Raw genomic sequence first — 19,992 nt, forward strand, 5'->3', positions numbered from 1 at the left:
TAAGAGGCAGAAATGTTTAAGGGAAGGAAGAATGAGAATTACCTGTCAGCATTCCCTGAGAGACTTTATTCTGGATCCATTGATCGGATGCTCCTCTTTTGGTAGAAGTAGTACCCCACTGACACTGACAGATCGATTGGAAGGTGATAACTATGGAAACAGCCGTTACCCTCACTACTCCAGAGATGTAAAGTGACTTCCCGTTCGAGCTTGTCAGAGACACCGGCTCAGCCCCTGCTCGGATGCACTGACTCAGGATCAGTATTTTAACAAGCTCCTGGGTTCTTTGTGTGCACCTAGGTCTAGACCTTTTCTCCATTCAACCCCATCCACCTACCATGTGGCTGCCTAGGTGCCTTTCACCAAGAACCCTACCTCGTGCAATGTCTGTGCTCTCAGTTACCTATAAGCTTATCTTTGGAAACGTGACGATCTATTTTATAGGTTAATTTTCTCCAACTAATGCGCTCATTCCACAATGTGAAAAAATATTAAAACAAATTCCCAGAAAAGGGAGTTTCTTTTTTTGGTTTCAGGAGAGATTTGAGTATTTTATTTAGCCCAATCAGAGCCCTTCAGCAGAATTCATATACATATATATGAACATTTTCCAGAAAAATTAATTCGTAATACATTCTTAAAATACCAGCATAATGGTATTTATTTACAAAAAAATATTTCATTACTTAATTTTGAACCTTTTGGCTGTGATGACAAGTTTTTTTTCTATTAAGTTACAGGAATGCAAATAACTACAAACTTTCAAGACATTTTTAGCATTTGCGATAGTGCTATTTAAAAAACGAAACAATACATAGATAATTAAAAATACTTGGAAAGCATATTCTAGTAATTATCTCCGAGTTGCTGGACTGAGCAGACATAAAGAGAGGATGCATCAGCTGAACAGCACACATGGTGTTTGCACATAGGCGAGCACTCTGGACCAAACATGCTCATCCTCAATGTGGACAACGCTAGGAAACTAAATCTGTCTTTTAAAATGCTTTTTCTTTGAAAACACATTTACAATGAACCAATGGTGTAACTCCCCACCCCAGTTCTAGCTACCATGTTGAGCAGAGGCCACATCTAAAGTATCCCCCATAACTATTCACAGACACACAGAAATCAAGTCACTATTTCTCATCTTTATGCTATTTCCATTGATAAGTTAAGTTTGTTTGAAACTCATTACATTGTCTTTAATCGAAGCAAGATTTAGATAAAATACAAATGATATTTAAAAAAAAAACCCAAAACATCAAAACCCACAATTACATAAATAGAACTTCACAGCAATTGACCTACACCTGTTTTTAAATGCCTGAGTCAAATGACCTACAGTGAAGGAATTGACAGTATTTATTTACATCTTACAGATGAAAAACATTAACTTTAAACTACGTGTCTCGCTGAAAAATATTGGCAAAGTACATTCATGCTTCCTCCGAGAAACAGACACAGGACATCTCCTAAGCAGCTCTGGTGATGGCATCTAATTTAAGAATGAACCGGTAACTTAAGACCCATAACTGGGAAGTTACTAAAACCATTTACTTCCTCAGGAAAGCTCAGCTCCAGTTTTCCCCGCCAGCTGAAACAACTGTTTTCTGTCCACAGAACCTTCACAGCATCTGAGGCAGACAGCGGTGATGCCCACGGCACTGTGCAAGCAGGCCCCGAGGAGAGAGCCGCTGCAGACCCCAGCAACCCCATACTCATTTCCAAATCAGAAGCACACGTGGGCATTAATGTCAACCCAGAACAAACGCTGGAAAAAAAAAAAGAAAAAACAGAAAACGAGAAAGAATACATAGGCATATTCTTTTCAAGGCAAATAGAGATTAAAAAGCCTAGAGATATTAAATATTAAACTGATAAAGAACAAATTCTATAAAACACAAAATAAAAACCCTTCATTGACAAAAATACATAAGCTCTGTTCCTATTTTTGGATATTTATTTTTAAAAAAGGTAGAAGAAAATATCTGAATAATCATTTTCAATATATATATATATTAAAACAATAGCTAAGTTAGGCAACCAACAGCAAGCTGAAACTACAGATAAAGTTATAGAAATTATTGTTGTGAACATTTTCCCTCAAAAATAAAATCAGTATTTGAAAATATTCAGCAGTCTTTTTTTTTAAAAAGAAACTCTATAATTGTATCTTGTCATGTATGAAGACTTGTCAATGCTGCATGACTTCTAAAACTTAATTGTATCTCTATAGGAGATATCAGTATTTCTTATTATAAGTGTAAAACATAACTTCTTGTATGGATAATATACATACTTTCTAAGTACTTCGATTTAACAAGTTCATCATTTTTAAAATTAAAGAAAACATTTATAAAAACTTATCTAAAACTAAACGTACTTTCTCTAGCAGTGTATAAAGATGACGTGTGTGTGACCGGAAAGCAGCCCTGAAAGTGTCGCAACACAGACCAAGAACACCGAAATGTACAGCAAATAATTTCATTTGTTTTTAATCTTCAAAAGCTATATAAAACCCTATTAAAGGTTTTAAAACTGATAGGTTTCAGGTGCAGCTAGCAGCATAGTCATGATTTTGGTATGTTTCATACACACATCATTCGATTTAAACTGAAAATGCAGATTAAATGACAAATAAGTCATTACCTAAAAAAGTGCAGAAAAATTCAAGTTTAAAGTTCAGTGCTCTTTATTTTGCAGAAACAAATAAACAAAATCTCCCATTAAAATAAGTCTTTGCCACAAAAAAAATGTTCCCTTTGGAGATAGCTTTACTAATGTCACATGCGAAACCCTTGGGCAAAGCAGATTTGAATACAGAACTCAGGATAACCGTGGAACGAATCCCCCAGTCCTCGGCTGTCTCCCGGCAGTGCCTCATCCTAAACATCTGCACACTTCAGGCTTGTTTTGCACACTTGTTGTCTACCTGAGCTAAGTTCTCAGTAGATGCTTCTTTAAGAAATGTCCTGCTGACTCTGCAGTCTACTCGCACAGAATGACAGGTGGACATAGCAGTATTATTCCACGAAAACCTCAAATCTAGAGGAACAGGTTTTGTTTTTAAAATCCATAATCAAATTTTTTGAAACACAGTATGTCTGGAATGTGAGTGAGTGTTAAGGTGATGCCATATTTCAAACAGAGATAAAGATTTTGACAAAATGAAATACTTTAAAGGACAGTATTCTAAACAAACACAGATTGATTTTAGTTTGAAGATGAAATGAACTGGGCATGTGGTACATATAGAGAAATCTCTTCCTGTTAATAATGTTAATTGCAGAATACTTGAATTTCAGAATCAAAGACAAATGTGATCAGTGCTGAGGGCGCAGAGAAGACAAACACACACACACAGCACACATGCATGTGCACACACATTTCATTTTCTGATATTTTTTATTTTTACCTCTTGTTGTTGCTGTTAGAATTCCTGAAACTTTGGCTTGCTGGTGACTACTTCTTTTTGCATCAAAAAAAGACAGGAGTGGGTTGGGGGAGGCAGGCCATCTCAGGTTGCAGTAGTCAGTGCCCTGGGCCGGTACTGCAGACTGTTTTATTTACAGAATCAAGCACAGCTTGGGAAGATCATTTTCTTTATTCAAAAATACTTTGTACTTTCTAATCTAGTCTCTTAGGTTGTTGTGCACAATATGTAGATTAATTAAAATAAGAAACGAATGATTTAAAATAATGCATTAGGATGATCTTATAAAATCCATCTCAGGTAAACACATCTACTTCTCTACTAATAAATAATTACAACTTTGATTCATTTTATTTACATCAGCTAAAATAGAAAGGAATTCGATACACAAATAATACAACAGATAAATAGGTGAGGCTCCACGCAGAGTCAAGCAGTGTCTTAGGCTATGTTAGTACTCTTCACCCTTGCAAAAGTCTCCACTATTGGTATTCATAAAACTGCACCCTTTAAAAAGGACACAACTCTTCCTATGAGGTATCATGGGACATGGGTTTAGTGGACAATGTATAATGCAAATTAAGCAATTTGTAAGCTGCCAAATGCTCAGAGCATAGACATGAAATAGACATGAAATATTATTCACCTTCTACAGATTGAGAAACTTTTAAAAATGATTGCAGTTACAAAACATTTTGATCAGTCTTGATCAGTTCTCTACCACATAAATCTAATCTTTACTTGATGCTATTTAAAATAAACTTTGATGTAAACTTTCATATCCAGTAGTGCACATTATAAAATGTAAACAAAAGAATTCTTAGCGAAAGAGGAACAGGTGAGTGATAGGCTGCGGAACTGAAGATGTCTTACAGGGATCTTCACACATCACATGGAGGAGAAAACACGCAGGCTCCCATCAGTTCGAGCCCTGCTTATTTCAGTGTAGACTTTCATAGAAGACAATATATAAATACCACGCTCCCACTTCACTTCTTCCTTTGTGGCTTTAACAATTACATCCTCCAACTGTGTATAACAGGCGTCTTCCTTTCTAGGCTGCAATGCCATTGCAGGAACCGACCGGCGTCTGCCATTTAATACACAGCTCCCCTCATGTTACTGAAGTGATCATACTTTCCTTTCCTTTTTGCTTTTAGTATTTCGAAAGGATATGTACAGATTTGCAATGTATTTCTATAGGAGATATTTTGTAGGTCATTAGACTAGACTCTGGGACAATTACTGACAAAAGAGGCTTGCAGTCTTCCATGCAGCAGCAATGTGCGTTAAGATTTAACTGGCTCATCACCTGAGTGGACCGGAATTGTTAGCAAATACAGGACAGTTTAAAAGGGGAGCTGAGCACTTTACTGAAATGATGAAACATTGTTGTTTTAGCAACTTTAATTAAATAATGCAAGGGTACATTTGGTTGAACATTTTATAAAAATTCAAGCAAAATTAAAAACGTAGCCAATTTCAACTTTTCTACAAATTTAAACAGTAACTCTTTTGGTCAAATCTACCTTTAGCTGAATTAATGTGAACGAGGACAAAGGACACTGAAGAATTCTCCTCACCACAATGGAGGGTTTCTTACTTTCCACACCGCATGGCCACTACATGGAAACTCTCAGAAGATGAGCGATTCAGTCATGCGTTACACTTTTCCATGAAAAGTGATATATCACCTTGTTTGCTTCTGAAAACATAGGAACGGAACACAAATATACAGTAACGAGAACTGAAGAGGATCCCATACACAAGCGTGTGTATGCTTAGATTACTGAAAGCCACCATTCAGCACAGTCTAAAGATTAGGGGACAGTTAGTTGTTTTTCACTAATGATACTGATGGCCAGTCTGCCTGAGAGAGGGCGAGTCCAGACAGCTGTGCATAATTCAGTCCCGACACAAGTATGACCATTTCAGACTTAGAACTTCTCATTTATTGCCTCTCTCCACATCGGATAAAACACTGATGGCAGATACCACGGCACAAAATCTTTTGGCATATGAAAGTTTAATACAGGAATGATCCAAGGACTTCTCCACATCCCTTTGGATTTTCCATCTGAGAATGGGACCCCGCTAAGCTCTCCGTTGTCATCTCACAGCCAGCACACGCCATATGCTGCAGTCCGCACGCGTGAGTTCTCAGGGAACCGTGAGACTGAGGTAAGACAGTGCATGGCTGTGCTGGGAGGGGACGGTTTTCAGCAACGCGCTTCCCGCTTGTGTTCTTTCCCCAGTACACCAGTGACCGCAACAAGGAAACTGCCTCCTCCTTCTGGCTGAAACTGGTTTTATTAGACTCTGGTTGTCAGAACTGGTACCACTTTTTATCTTTGTATTTCAGCATCATCTAAAAGAAGGAAAAAAATCAAGAAAAATATGTTTTCAAATTTCCAGAAAACTACTTATAATTGGTGTCTATAAAGCATACCACCCTGAAACATTCCAGACTGATATTACACCCTGCTTATTTCAATTTATTTAAACTAGCAAGAATTATTCTATTTAGATTAAAAATGGCTATGTTCATTAAAAATACCTATCCTAGAAGATGCTCAAGTTTCTAATAATTTTTTTGATGTGTGACATAGCTTGTTGTTTTAGTGAATAACTTAAAAATAAAGCAACTGCCATATCTCTAATTAGAAATAAAGGTAATACTATAAAGAATCGGGGAAAGGCTGGAAAAAGTACTTCCGTGTCAAATTTCCTAAGCCCTCGCTGTGTGTCAGACAACAAATGACACACTCTTTTACTTGATTTCAATTGATCTTACAATTCTTGGGGTTTGTATTATTTCCTCAGTTTCTCAATTAAAAAAAAATCCTAAGGTTTCAGGTTTTACTCAAGGTTAACAGAACGCTGAGTCTGGGGTTTGGGCCTGATTATCTGAATTCAAGAGCCTAGGATCTCACCTCAATGCACTGTTCTCATTAGACTCTCAATTATGTCTAAAACCTGCACCTACAGAAGGGAAAGGCATCCGTGCTCCCGTGGCTTGGGATGTACAGATACTGTGAAAGTGACAGAGCTGTTTGTATTGTGGCAGCAAACCCTGCTCTATGCTGAAGGCTACTGGCTCACACTGGAGGTGCTCATGGGCACCCAGGACTCCCGCAGATGCTCTAGACAGATCGTCCAGGTTAAATTATGTTCTTCATGCAACGTGAGCAAAGAAGAGATGGCTATTGGTTGAAAAACTAAAGGAATACTAGTATTATCGACTAGATAATGAAAGATAAAAATAACATTGATACTGTTCACCTGGGCAAGTATCTAAGACACCCTAGAAGGCCAGTCTAGGAAGCTGAAATGAGATGTCACCAGTCCAAAGCGTGAAGTCCAAGAGTGACACACACATGCAAAAATAATGTGCACTTTACACAATGGTTTTGAAGCCCATAAAAAAATTAAAAATTTCTTTTTATTTCACACACATGAGGTTTTGCCTGCATTGTTCTATGTGAACAACCTTATGCTGCAAGCAGGCCAGGGAAGGGCATGAGGTTTTCCAGAAGTGGAGTTAGCAGATGGCTGTGAGCTGCCATGCGGGTTCTGGGAACCAAGCACAGGTCCTTTGCAAGAGCAGTAAGTAATCTTACCTGCTGAGTCATCTCTGCAACCCATACGTTAATTTTTCATAAAGCCCTGTATCAGTCAGCAAAATATAGTTGTGCGAGCATCATTTAGAGATCCCTATACTTTATGGCATCTGTTTCTGAGGTCAATGAGTGCACTATGAAGGCTGTGCCCCTACCTCTCCATGAGCATTAGCCTACACACACACAGATACAACATGCTAACTGATTTTTAGATATTTAGAGCAACCTGGAAGAACCCAGGAGACAACTGATTTCCTTCTTAGGTCAAGATGGTTGCAGGCTCTGGTGAGTTAAGGAAGGTTAACATTTTTATTGAAGTCACTGACAAACAGCTGCATATTTTCTGTATTGCTTACGAAGGTCCTAAGTAGGCATGTTCCTTCAAAAATGTACAGATTTCGGGAGTCAGAAAGCACTGGCTTATTCTTTTAAGGGTTCCCTCTTGTGGTAAAAATTGGAACTTGCAATTTTACAAAATACATGCTTGTAGAAATAACAAAATATGCAATATGTAGTCATTTTTATATTATCTTTCTCTAGTTCTTCAGGTGTCTGTCTGCATGTCAGGCATACCTCATGAGCGTGTTTAGAAAACGAATCTGCACTGGATAACATAGCTGCAGTTCTCTCTTCCAAGTCACCAAGCTTCTGCCCTCTTTCATCCAAAGCCAACCTGGCTCGGGCTAATTCACCCACAACTCCAGATGCAGCTCCTTTCACACCTTCAATGCCACCAGGACCCGGGATGTGCTGTGCAAGGCTCCTCGAGGCCCTTCCTGAGGATGACTCTCCAACTGGAAGGTTAATAGTGGAGAAAAAAATGAGCAAAAACCCTTCCACATAGCAGCGTTAAATTATAATTTTTGGATCATGTGGCAATACAACTAGAATATTAATATTTAACTTTATAATATACCTTTATTGTGTTGTAAATTATTTCTAGATGCTTTTCTAACATGTAAAACAACAATGCACCACTGTAAACATCCTACTCTCTCCTCATTCATACAGCAGAGCTCTGGGGAAACCAGGGCTAGCGAGCCATTGCTGGAAGAGGTGAGTACATCGATGCAGGTTTTGTAACTAAAATTGCTTTTTGAGTTGTTGACATTATAGTTTATGAATTTTAAGTTTTTAACTTTAAGCCATAAAGATCTAAGTTTTAATTTTCACATTTGATTTTGTTCTTATTCCACACATGCTTATAAAAATACTATTTTCATTTGGTAGCCCAGATCTGTAGACAAGTTTTCTTTGTCTCCATTAATGTTTTCACATGAAATCACATTTTTCTTTAAATGGCTTGCTTCTCCCCTTCAGTACCCAGGTCTGGACTCTCTAACACACAGATTGCAACAAATCTTAGGTCCCTGAGATCAGACTCAGTTATATGCCCTGTACTTCTTCATGTTTCCTTGACCCCTCACACACTGCTCAGTCCCAGAACGCCTTCATCAAGGAAGCCCGTGACATGTCACCATCATGTTCCACTCGTCCTGTCCTGCTTGTGCTCACTACTCTATTTCTCTATATCTGCCCATTGTAAATTCTCCACATAAATATATCACGCTGCCTGGGCCTCTCTAGGCTAAAGGATCCACACTGCAGATAAGGTCTCGGTGATCTGTGTAGAAGCACACATCAGTGCCATTTCTTCTTATGGCTGAAAAATGAATCATTTCTGGAGCACACCACATTTTGCCTACACTGTCATTAACCAATGGTAGTTTCCACTTTTTTTGACTTATAAACAATGCTCACTTGAATACTTGTGGAAGTGTTTGTGTAAACATACATTTTTCAGTTCCCTTGGGCATATATGCCCAGGAATGGGATAGCTGAGACATGGGCTGGACACTTGGTAACTCCATGTTGAACTTTCTAAGGTCTAGGAGGCAGCTTTCTCAAGAGCCTGCAGCATTTTCATCATTTCTACCAGCAACATGAGCTGAAGCTTCTCTACACTCTTCCAATGCTCCTGTGTCCTGATCGCAGCTATCCTAGTGAACAGGACGTGATGCTCCACCAAGGCTTCTGCCACACACTGCTTCCTTAATGACAAATGAACGTGGACATCTTTTGATAATTACTGATCATGGATATTTCAAAAGAAATCCAAACCTTCTGCTCATTCAAAATTGGGCAACTTATTCTTTTTTTAGTGCATTATAAATTCTTTGTATATTCTGGATAGTAGACTTCATCATGTATCAGATATGATATGCACGTGGTTTGTTTCTGAAACAAAGCTTTCACACAGATGAATTACAATTTGTTTCATTTATTCTCTGGTTGTTTGTGAGTTAGGTGAAGCATCTATGACCACTGACTGAGGTGAAGATTTTCTTCATTTCTTACAAGAGTTTTGTATTTTAATCCTCATGTAAAAGTCCTTGATTCTTTTGACTTTATTTTCATGTTGCTGTTTTTATCCACATGAATATCTAGTTGTGACAACATCAATTGTTGAAAGGCCATTATTTCATCTCATTGGATTTTCTTGGCATCCTTGCAGAAAATCGACTGAGTATAAATGTGGTAGGCTAATGTCTGGACTCTCAATTGTTTTCTATTGCTTATGTTCAGGCCAATACCCCACGTCTTACAGACTATAGCTTTGTAGTAACTTTTGGAAATGTGTCTTCTGGAGTCTGCTTTCAGACTCTGCTTATGTAAGGGGTATCTTCACTTCCTTCATTTCATATAAATCTTACAAGCTGTTCATTGTTTTTTTTTTTTTTTTTTTTTTTTTTTTTTTTTTTTGCAAAAATCCAGTTTAGAATCTGATAGAGGTTATTTATACTGGTTTGAGGAGCCACATTGATATAACAGCAAGATAAATAAAGTCTTTAAATTCAAGAACATGAGAATCTATTCTGTTTACCTATTAATTTTTTAAAATAATATTCTCAAGTTTTAGAGAGAATGTCTTTTACTTCTTTGGTGAAGTTATTTCTAAATGGTTTATTTTATAATGCAGAACTCTACCAGACCTTCCAAGAAGAGCTAACATCATAGAATGTACTCCCCTAGTTACCCCATAGAATGTAGAAGGAAGAACATCCCTCTTGTCTCAGGAAGTCTACACTACTACGACACCAAGACCACGCTGAGATCTAATAACTTTTTTTCGTTTTTGATGCTGAGATACATGGAGCTTTTTCCTGCATTTTCCTTTGGGATTATTCATTGCTATCAAATAGAAACCCAGGTATCTTTTAGAGACTGATCATAGATCCTTTGACCTTGCCAACTTGTTTATCAGCTTTATTGATTTTTGATTGGTTCCTTAGACTCTTCTACAATCAAAATTCTGTTATCTGTAAATACAGACAGTTTGTCCTTTTCCCACTCTGATTCCACTTTTCTCCTCCTGCTCTTGTGTAATTATCCTTGTTTATGCTTCTAGGACAATTTCACAAGAAGTGGTGAAAGCCCTCTGCATTTGCACATGAATTCACTATTAGCCACACTGTGGGGGAAGGAGTTTAATTAGAATGTCATTAGGTATGTGTGTATACATGTGCAGGCATGCACACACACATGCTGCTCTTCAGCAGCACCCATGAAGCATGCTCCTGAAAGGAGAGGGAAGCACATGAGACTCGGAGGTGAACAAAACTTCCAGTCTCGGGAAGCAGGAATTTGGATGGTGAGTCTCTAAGCCCTCCCTCCAGCTTTACAAGAATGAAGATGTGCTGCAGAACACCATGGTCAGCAGAGCTGCTGACAGAGACTCCTGGACTGTCCGGCTGTCTGCAAGCTTCGTAAAGAGTTCTAGGGTTTGAGATCTCTTAGATATCACCTGCATTGGGCTGTTCAGTGTTGTGGCTGCTTTTGAGGCATCCTTACTCCTGTATAAGAAACCCCTCATTGTTTGGCCTATTTACTAGGAACCCCCAATAAAAACTCACTGATTCATCAAGTTGGACATAGTTGCAAATTATTGCTTTGGTCAGTGACGTGTTCCCTTTCTGGGATGAACACATATGTGCACATTCCATTTTCCCAGGAAAAGTTTCTCATGTAGCACATGCATATATCAGGTGTTTGAAGAACTCAGCCATTCCAAGAAGGCAGTATTCAAATCCATTGAACCTTAACTTTTCTCAGCAAGTGTTACAAAATTTAATATCCCAAATGGAAGTTTTAATTTTTGTTAACATTTATTTCTAGTTCATGCATCCACACATGCATCCAATCAGGACCTTGTGTGTGGTAGGCCAGCCCCTTTCTACTGAAACTAAGACAAATAATAACGTATAAAGATCTCATTTTAAGGTTTTGTGTATTGATTTATTCAGCAAGTCCTCGGACTTGGTATTGGTAAAGTCTTAGCTACAGGTTATTTTGCCCTGGATGAAGATAGTAGGACCTTGGTCACTCCTTACTCTCCACTTCTCAGCTGCTACGAGGAAACAAGCTTTGCTTCCAGCAGACTGTTCTTCCTCACCCAGCTGGAGGTTGGAAATGTAAAACACATAGAATCCTGCTGGGCTACGGCTTACAGTGGGAGAGGGCTTGTCTGGCACACGAAAAGCCCAAGGTTCAACTCCCAGTTGCAGGAAAAACACCCCAAACAAATAAAACCAACTTTTCCCCTTTATGTCAACTTCTCTCTGGTGTGTTATAACAGTGACAGAACTGCGACACACTCATCAATTAACGGTGATTAAAAAATAAAACAATGAAGATCACATGTAATATAAATAAAGAACATGATTTCTAAACTACCAATTAAAAGTTGTAAACACCCTCTTTTAGCCATTTGAAGTTGTGCTGATTTTGGTACCCTGAGAAAAACATTTTCCTGATTGAGAACAGAATGACACAGTAATTTTATGCCTTTTGTTCAACCATGGGTATATCAATTATTGTGATAAATATAGAAAAGTAAGTATAGCTTATACATCTAACAAAATATTTATAAGGATTGAACATTTTTGTCTCATGAGAACATAAGCCAAATTAAACCAGCCGACTTACATAGCTCTTCTCTATCCAGAGACTGTGCGCCACCTCCGAACAGGCCTTTAAAGAAACCTCTGTTGGGTGCCTCCGGTGTTTCTACAGGAGTGAAGAGCTCACCCAGCATCTCCTTTAAAAGCAAAACCAATTATACTGTTAAAGATCCAGGGAAACAGAAATGTAATTATCAAGGTCACCACTGTAAATGTCATGAGGTAGTGACGATTTTCTGGAGATTCATCAACAATTCACAAGACAATTCCAAGTGGTCAGAGCAGAAACACACTGGCTCACTCTAACAGTAGGGTTCAAGACCAGATCTACTAAGACAATCTATTGTTTTCCCCTCCCATTGATTCTTTGTTAGCATTAGAGTCAAGACAGTATGCCTGCCTAAAAGGAAGAGGGGACCTAACTTGTGCCTGAGACTGTCTTGGTATGTACTCCAGGCTGGTCTGGAACACAAGATCTTTTTCTGAGTTCTGGGACTGCATTGCCATGCCCAGTGAGTATCTGATTTTCAAGATAACATTTAAATCTAATTCAAGAAGCTGATAATTAAAAGATAACCAGATTATCTTCTAGCAGAACCTTCTCTACCAGCAGGCCAAGTCCTCCAGGGTAACAATGGCCATAGTCAGTTTCAGAATTGTTATCTTGCACGGGACCAGACAAATGTCATTTAGACAGGTCAACTTCATTTTCATAAACATGTAATTTCCACAAACATCATGTGACACATGGAAATTCAGAAACCCACAGGAAGAGGGAGGAGCAGCTTTGACAGTGACAGTCTTCCCCTGAATTTACTGTCAACATTCTTCAGACAGAAGAAAAATAAGAGCAAGTTTGGAGAGAGGAATGGCTACCAACAGGGAGTAGCCAAGGAGCACAGCTCAAACATGACAAACCTATGGCCACCATGATACTAGAGGAAATGCTCCACTCTTTCCCACTCAGCCCTCTGCATTTCCTTCACTACAGAGTTTGCAGTCTTCGGGAGAGCACGGGGACAAGAAGACACAGGGATGCGGCCGGAAAGGAAGATGTCTTTCTATGCTTGTGATACAAAGTCTGACTGGAAAGAGGCACTCCTAATGTCTTGATATGGCTTTGGCTTGTCTTAACTTCTTACGTGCTTCTGTCTACAAGAGGAGGAGTTTATGCTCTGACGCTATCAGTGGTGTTTTCATAACAGAAAGACGCTGGGCTGCAGCTAAGAAGCCGCTGCTAACCCAAGGCGACATTTCCTTTCCTTTTAGAAGCTTTATAGTTTTAGGGTTAAAATGTAACTCGGTGATCTATTGTGATAGTTGTGTTAAACAAATTAAGTAAGTCTTAGACAAAACTTACATGTCTTTTTTCTTACTTGTAGGCTCTAGATTTTCTATTGATCTATAAAACTGTGTATGTATAGATGACATGAGAGAAGAAGAAAAACATACTGTATAGGGTACAATCAGGACTAATTAGGGGGCAGGCAAAGAAGAAAAGGCAAAGGGATGTGGGGGTATGCCCCATGTATATTGTATGCCTACATGAAAACTACCCTCTGCAACCCAGCATACAAAAATAATGTGCGAAACAGAAACCAAACAAAAAGGTTCTGAGCTTCCTTCATTGGCTCCAATGGGCATTCCAGGAGAAAAGGACACAGATAGTATGAAGGCCCCCAGAATCCTTAAGTTCTACAAAAGTTCTAATACTTGTGCTGCTCACTTGAAGATTTTCACACGTCTCTTGACTGTAGGTGAGTCTCTGGATTTCTGTAGGCGAAACAAGGTATAATGCTTGTCCATTGTTGGTGAAGCAAAAGGTCCTGGCTATCCGCATGTTCGTAAGGGGCAAGTAGTAGACGTCCAACAGAGGCCTTAGGCTTGGCAAACTTGAGGGAAAGTAAACAATTTGTTAGTAATAGGCAGCACGTTATTCATAGGGTGGGTACACTGTACAGTAACCCTATGCATGAAGACGTGACAGCCAAAACCACTTCTCTGAATGCTCGTCTAGAAAATTCATGAAAAACAATAAAATAAGGCTGGGGCTGTCAAATCATTTAGTTTATATAGCTGAGGGAGGGAAAATAGGGTTTGCATTGCTCATACCCTTGTTTACTCTATTACCTATATAGAAATAAATTCTTAGTGTATAAGATGAACAACTCAATATTTTTTTTCAAGCTGAATTTATACTGTGATCCAAGCAGGAATGCTGTATGTGTTAAGAAATGACCTCTTCATACCTGAAAGTCATAATATGGCCGTTGGCGCAGAAGCAGGCGAGGCAGACACTGTTGCTCAGTGCCACGATATCTCCACGAAGCACGAAGGATGTCTCAGTAATGTTCTGCTTGTACGCACAGTTCTGGGTTGGCAGTGAGATGACCTTAGCTTGCTTTTCAGAACATATCACTGCATACTGGTTTTCACTAATTTCCTGAGAAGAGGAGGGGGACACTGAGACAGGGCGCCGCTTTTTCAGCTTCTCCTTTTCGTCTTTTTCTTCGGGAACGTTGTGCTCTTTCCAGGGTTCGGACGCAGGTGGCATTAAGCAGCCCGTGGCATCCAGAAATGCCATTCTCAAGATTGCACCTTTTAACCTCAATATAGTACCTAGAACGTAGAAGTTTAGTATATACTTCCATTTTTAAATTCAGAGCAAATATGCTTATTCCAACTCTGACACTAAATACACACAAATATGCTGGGTGCACCCTGTACTGAATATGTAACTGTATCAGGTTACTGAGAAAAATCCAAAACTCAAGCCATGTTACTTAAGAGTCTAGAAAAATATGTCATCCTTACATGCTCCAAACATATTGTCAACAGTTAATAATTTATAAATTAATCAAATAATTAACTTTGCCCACACATATCTGATTAATAATGAATGATTGGGTGTTTCGTTTAATGTAGAACTAGAAAATTTATTTTCCTTAAAAACATTAAAACTAATTTGCGGACACAGACACCTGGGAAAGAGAGAGGACAACGTGGAGAGTTGAGTCTCTCCTTCCCCTTATTTCTGAGGCAGGGCCAGACTGGCTCGCCTGAGAGCTCTGGGCCAGTTTCCCTGTCTTTCCTCCTACCTGACACGGGAGTGCCGGGATTACAGATGTGTTCATGCTGAGTTCTGGGGAACTGAACTCAAGTTAGTAGGTTTGAGTGACAAATGATTTTACTGGCTGACCCTTCTTCATAGCCCTAGAAAATTTATTTCTTAAAACAGAAAGCTGCCATTAAATAGCATTTGTCCGTACACTGCTTAGATCAGGAAGTGCTAACTGGGTGAGAGCGTGTCCTACCCGGGGCCATCAGCATGCAGAGCCACGGCATACGCACCACTTGGAGACACAATCACTGGCTGAAGGAGTCTTTGGTCGGGCCCTGGAGGAAGGTTCAGGGTGATGATGAACACTGTTCCCAGCGTGGTTCCCACCCACAGACATGGGGACGGGGAAGAGTCTGCCTTCCGAGCGTAAGTTTCACAGAAATGAAGAGCAGAGATGGCCTCTCGGGATTCCTTGTCAATGCTGGTTACACTTGAACTCCGCGATCTGCTGAAGGAATTATCTTTTATATCTGAAATGATTTAAAATGTGTGATAGTTTTAGTTATAACATTTCACACTTTTTTGTTGTTGTTGTTTCAAATTTGATCAAGTACTTAAATTTTCCCCAAAGCAAAATCTATGGCACGTGTAGCTTTTAATGTCCTTTCGGGTGAAAAGATAAACAATTTACTTTTATGTTAATTAAATTTCCTTTTTGCTTAAATACAAAATGCAAATTAAGTTTCAGAAGAGCAGCCAGAATGTGTGACCTCTGCGTGACCTTTGTATCCAGCACCCACTGTCCTTGCAGGGCTGTTACTTCCTGGCCATCAGAAGACATGATTAGATAAAACTAGAGATGGGAAGATCCCTTCATGTCTTCACAGACTGCATCTAGAAGTGTTTGAAGGCTGAGCCACGTCTGTTTCTCAGTTTGTTCACATGAACACCATAAAAACCAGTGGAAGATTTCCCTTGATAGAAAATATTCATCTACGATATTTGGCTTCAATATGTGTATGTGGTACCTGGCTCACTCTTAATGCCAGGCATATTTCTCCAGTCAAGTTTGACTGTAGCACTGCAGCCACTCACTGAATTTTAACCTGCCTGAATGTCTGTCCGTGAGGGTAGCAGTCACCTGGATGCAAAGTTACGACCGCTGTGCGCTGCTGCACAGGTTCTCTGTCTGCTGAACCTTCCCCAGTATATATTTGAGAATTATACTCACTACTTTTTCTTCCACTAGCTTCTCAGGTTCAGCTCTAACTCCATCTGAAGCCTTGGCCTCGTTTCTCTGAGCATGCCCAAAAGCTTACCAGGCATGCTCTCTGCTTTGTCTCCTAAGAAATCCTATCATCAACAGAGGTTTAAACTCTCCTGACGTTGGTGAATTCAGGGTTGCCTTAACCAGTAGGCCCCAGGCCTGCTTCCATGCTTTCACTTTACCCACACAAGAGTGGGGATGCTAAGCTCTGTGGCAATATTGTTTCCTTTTTTTCTGTCAGCAATCTAGTTCCATTATTTTAAATTCAGGTTCTCATCTCTATTTACCTAGACTGACAATGCCACCTTTAGTTTCTCACTGCTAATACATCTCAGTTTTATACAGCACAATTATAATCACTGTGATTAAAAACATCCCTCAGTAGCTTCTACTTGTCTATTTGATCAAGCTCAGTCTTACTATGATCGCCCAGAGCCTCTCAACGAACTTCGAGCATAAGTTCCTGGCTCTGTCTCTGATGTTAAGCCTCTTTAGTTTGTTATGGAATCTAAGTGGAGACTCCTGTTTTTTTCCAAACCTAACCCGTACTTAACTTTTGGGATCTTCTGAAGATCCTTGCATCCGACCCTTTAGTACCAGCAACAGTTGTCATCTCAGCCATTCTTTAGGCCTCTGCTGTTGTGGGAATTCATTCAGCCAATAACTTTTGGGGTACCAGCCGTTGGGCGCTGTCTGAGTTAGCTAATAAGAAGCCTAAGCCATTGTCCAAACAATTATATTTAATATACTAGCCTTTGCGTGATTATTTCAGAAGTGGTTGCAGGGACCTGGTGGGCAGAGAGAAATCAGCCCAGTGGGAGCGGGCGAGACGGAGAAGAAGTCTCCTTCCATTTGCACTCTGCTCTTGACTCTAAGCTACTGGGCTTGTTCTCTCCCACAGCTGTCCCAGAACAATGGGACCCACAGCTTTCTGACCTGTCTTATTTCCTGTTCTAAGACTGCTGGAGTGCAAGGATGGTATTGTTTTGATGCTCTGCAGAATTTGCTAATGTTTCACTTATGAAGTTTATTCAATAAACACTAAAGATGGATCGATAATCGATATTTTAAGCCATTTTGTTCAATGGTGTCATTGGTGTATTAAGATTCCCAGAGGCCTCTATAAATCAATACTAGTGCACCTCACTTCTGAAATCACGGCTTTCAATGCTTTTTAATGTCATTAATTAAAAGTGCAGGAAAGTTTTCCAAGGTGTATATTAGTAATATAAAAAGGTATAACCCAATCCTTATATTCCATGGGCTTCCTGCAAACAAGTTTAGACTCATAAATAGAAAATATTTCCCCAATAATTTCATGTGGCAGATTTTGATGGTAGCAAGCCTCTAACTCACTAGTAACGACAGCAGCCAGGACCATATCTAACTGCAGCTTCTGAACATTGCCTTTCTTTTGTTCAAAGGTCTGTACTTCCCTGACAGGTGACACCATGGTGGAAAAGATGACTGCTCTGGTGTGGAGAGGAGTGAGTGTGTCACCCTGACATGGATGTACTCTAAGTCTTGTCCCCAGAGTGGCAATGCTGACCTGACAAAGTCTTTAAGAGCAGGGCCCAGTGGGAGCTTAGCAGCCACTGTGGCATCACCCACAGAGGACATGCATGCAGTTCTCAAGGAACCCTGGTCTGGCTGGCACAAGAAGTACTGGAGAACAAGCAGTAAGCCTGACCCCTGTCTGTCTCACTTCTAGCCTTGCCACCACATGACCTGTCCCTCTGACACACTTCCCACTCTGATATTGTACATCATGTGAGAGCCAGAAAGCTCTGACCAAAAGAAAGAAGCAGATGAGGGTGCCAAGTGAGCAAATATTTGAAATATAAATTATTAATAAATAAACTATTAAAGAATTGCGTATTTTGTTACAGCAACTAAAGCCCTTCATGTAAATGAAACAAAACTTTCCATAATCAATAAATACCACATTTTAGCTGTTAAGAGCACTTCCTGCACTTCCTAAAGTCCTGAGTTCAATTTCCAGCAACCACATGAAGGCTCACAACCATCTGTAATGAGATCTGGTGACCTCTTCAGGAAGAGACCTGGTCAGTCGTCCTCATCAACTTAGAACACGACACCCAATATGGACAAGTTCAATAGAATCGCCACATACAGGCTGCCCATGCATGCTTCAGTATTGCCAGAGAATAAACTTCATTTCATTTTTTAATAAAAATTACTAACTATAAGAATTTATGAATGTTTTTAAATCTCCAAAGTTACTTTCCAAAATTAAAATTTTCCAATGATAATATGTTTTGTTACATAAATAATACACCTAAATGACAGACAAATTTAGTTATGCCCTAGTGGTAAGAACGGAAAGTAATGCTACAAGAAAAGTTGACAGTACAAATTTCTGTAAACTAACACATGGAAAACGACATATTTGTTAAAATTATAGGGCAGTTAACAATAATTTAAAATTTGAATGTTAATTCAGTGAAGTATACAGTGTATTAATTTAATAGACTGATTTAATTTCAAAATACTAAACTATACAGCAGTTTTTACTATATGAGTTACCTATAAAAATTATATCACCAGAGAAACTCCTCAGGCTATATCAATATGAGAAAAATGGATTTGTCATAACATTTTCATCTTGATGGACATCAGTTGCCTATTTATCGTCTACCTAGAACTGTTTAAAATTAAGTTAGAATTCTCAGTGTTTCATGAAACACGACTCCACCGATTAAGTCATTTGTTATGGGTATCTGTAACTTGATTTATTCTTAGAAAGTGAGCAAGCTAAATAAAATAGAACAGTTAATTAATTTGTTTGTTTGAGACACTGCCTCAGTGTGCAGATTAGACTGGTTTCAAACTCTGGATTTTCTTGTCTCAACTTCTAAAAGCTTGGGTAACAAAAGCACTATTAGACAACATTTAGCAGTTCTAGTATGAAGAACAGAAACGACAACTGCTAGAATGGAACAAGGCTTGCCAAAATCCAGGTATGATCATAATATTACATATCACCATTTTTGTTGAATCTATATAATCACCTTGAAAAATACTGTCACTATTTAACTAGTAATTAAAGAGGTCTAAAGAGGCTTATAAAAGCAGAGTGGGCACACATTGACTAAATGATTTGTATGATGATGGCACACACCTTAAGTCCCAGTACTTGGGAGGCAGAGGCTGCAAATCTCAGTGAGTTCAAGGCTAACCTCGTCTACAAAGCAAGTTCTAGGACAGCTGTGACTACATAGAGAAACCCTGTCTCACAAAAACCAAACAAAAAGTTTATTGTAATAGACATACACACACACAAACACAAACACACTCTACTAGCTTAAAAAGCACTTTGAAATGAGTACTTGAGAATATGAGACTTTTGAAGATACTGAAAGACTCACAGTCAGTTTAACTGGCAATATTGAATGTTACTGAAACCATGAGCCTCTCCAAATGTGTGATGAAAATCCTGGATTCTCTTCTAGAGCAAACATGTACAAGTCTGAAAAATGCTTGGGTTTTCTCTTTTCTCTCCTCTCCTCTCCTCTCCTCTCCTCTCCTCTCCTCTCCTCTCCTCTCCTCTCCTCTCCTTCCCTCCTCTCCCCTCCCTCCCTCCCTCCTCTGTCTCTCTCTCTCTCTTCTCTGTCTTTCTCTCTCTC

At 39.2% G+C, this 19,992-nt stretch overlaps 1 protein-coding gene across 5 annotated transcripts in view; it reads right to left on the minus strand.

Annotated features, from left to right (window-relative positions):
- Positions 1–544: 544 nt before the first annotated feature.
- The window catches only part of Stxbp5 (syntaxin binding protein 5), a 151,477-nt gene continuing 132,029 nt past the window's right edge, over positions 545–19,992 (minus strand). For all 5 annotated transcript variants that reach the window (XM_057763270.1, XM_057763275.1, XM_057763272.1 and 2 more), the window contains 6 exons: positions 15,369–15,608; positions 14,267–14,636; positions 13,744–13,909; positions 12,043–12,154; positions 7,630–7,850; positions 545–5,804 (listed from right to left, as the gene is read on the minus strand). In XM_057763270.1, coding sequence (XP_057619253.1) covers positions 5,763–5,804; positions 7,630–7,850; positions 12,043–12,154; positions 13,744–13,909; positions 14,267–14,636; positions 15,369–15,608 — 1,151 coding nt within the window. In that variant the 3' untranslated portion in view covers positions 545–5,762. The remainder of the gene's footprint in view (positions 5,805–7,629; positions 7,851–12,042; positions 12,155–13,743; positions 13,910–14,266; positions 14,637–15,368; positions 15,609–19,992) is intronic.

Source organism: Chionomys nivalis, chromosome 2 (assembly GCF_950005125.1).
Source record: "Chionomys nivalis chromosome 2, mChiNiv1.1, whole genome shotgun sequence".
Lineage (NCBI taxonomy): Eukaryota > Metazoa > Chordata > Mammalia > Rodentia > Cricetidae > Chionomys > Chionomys nivalis.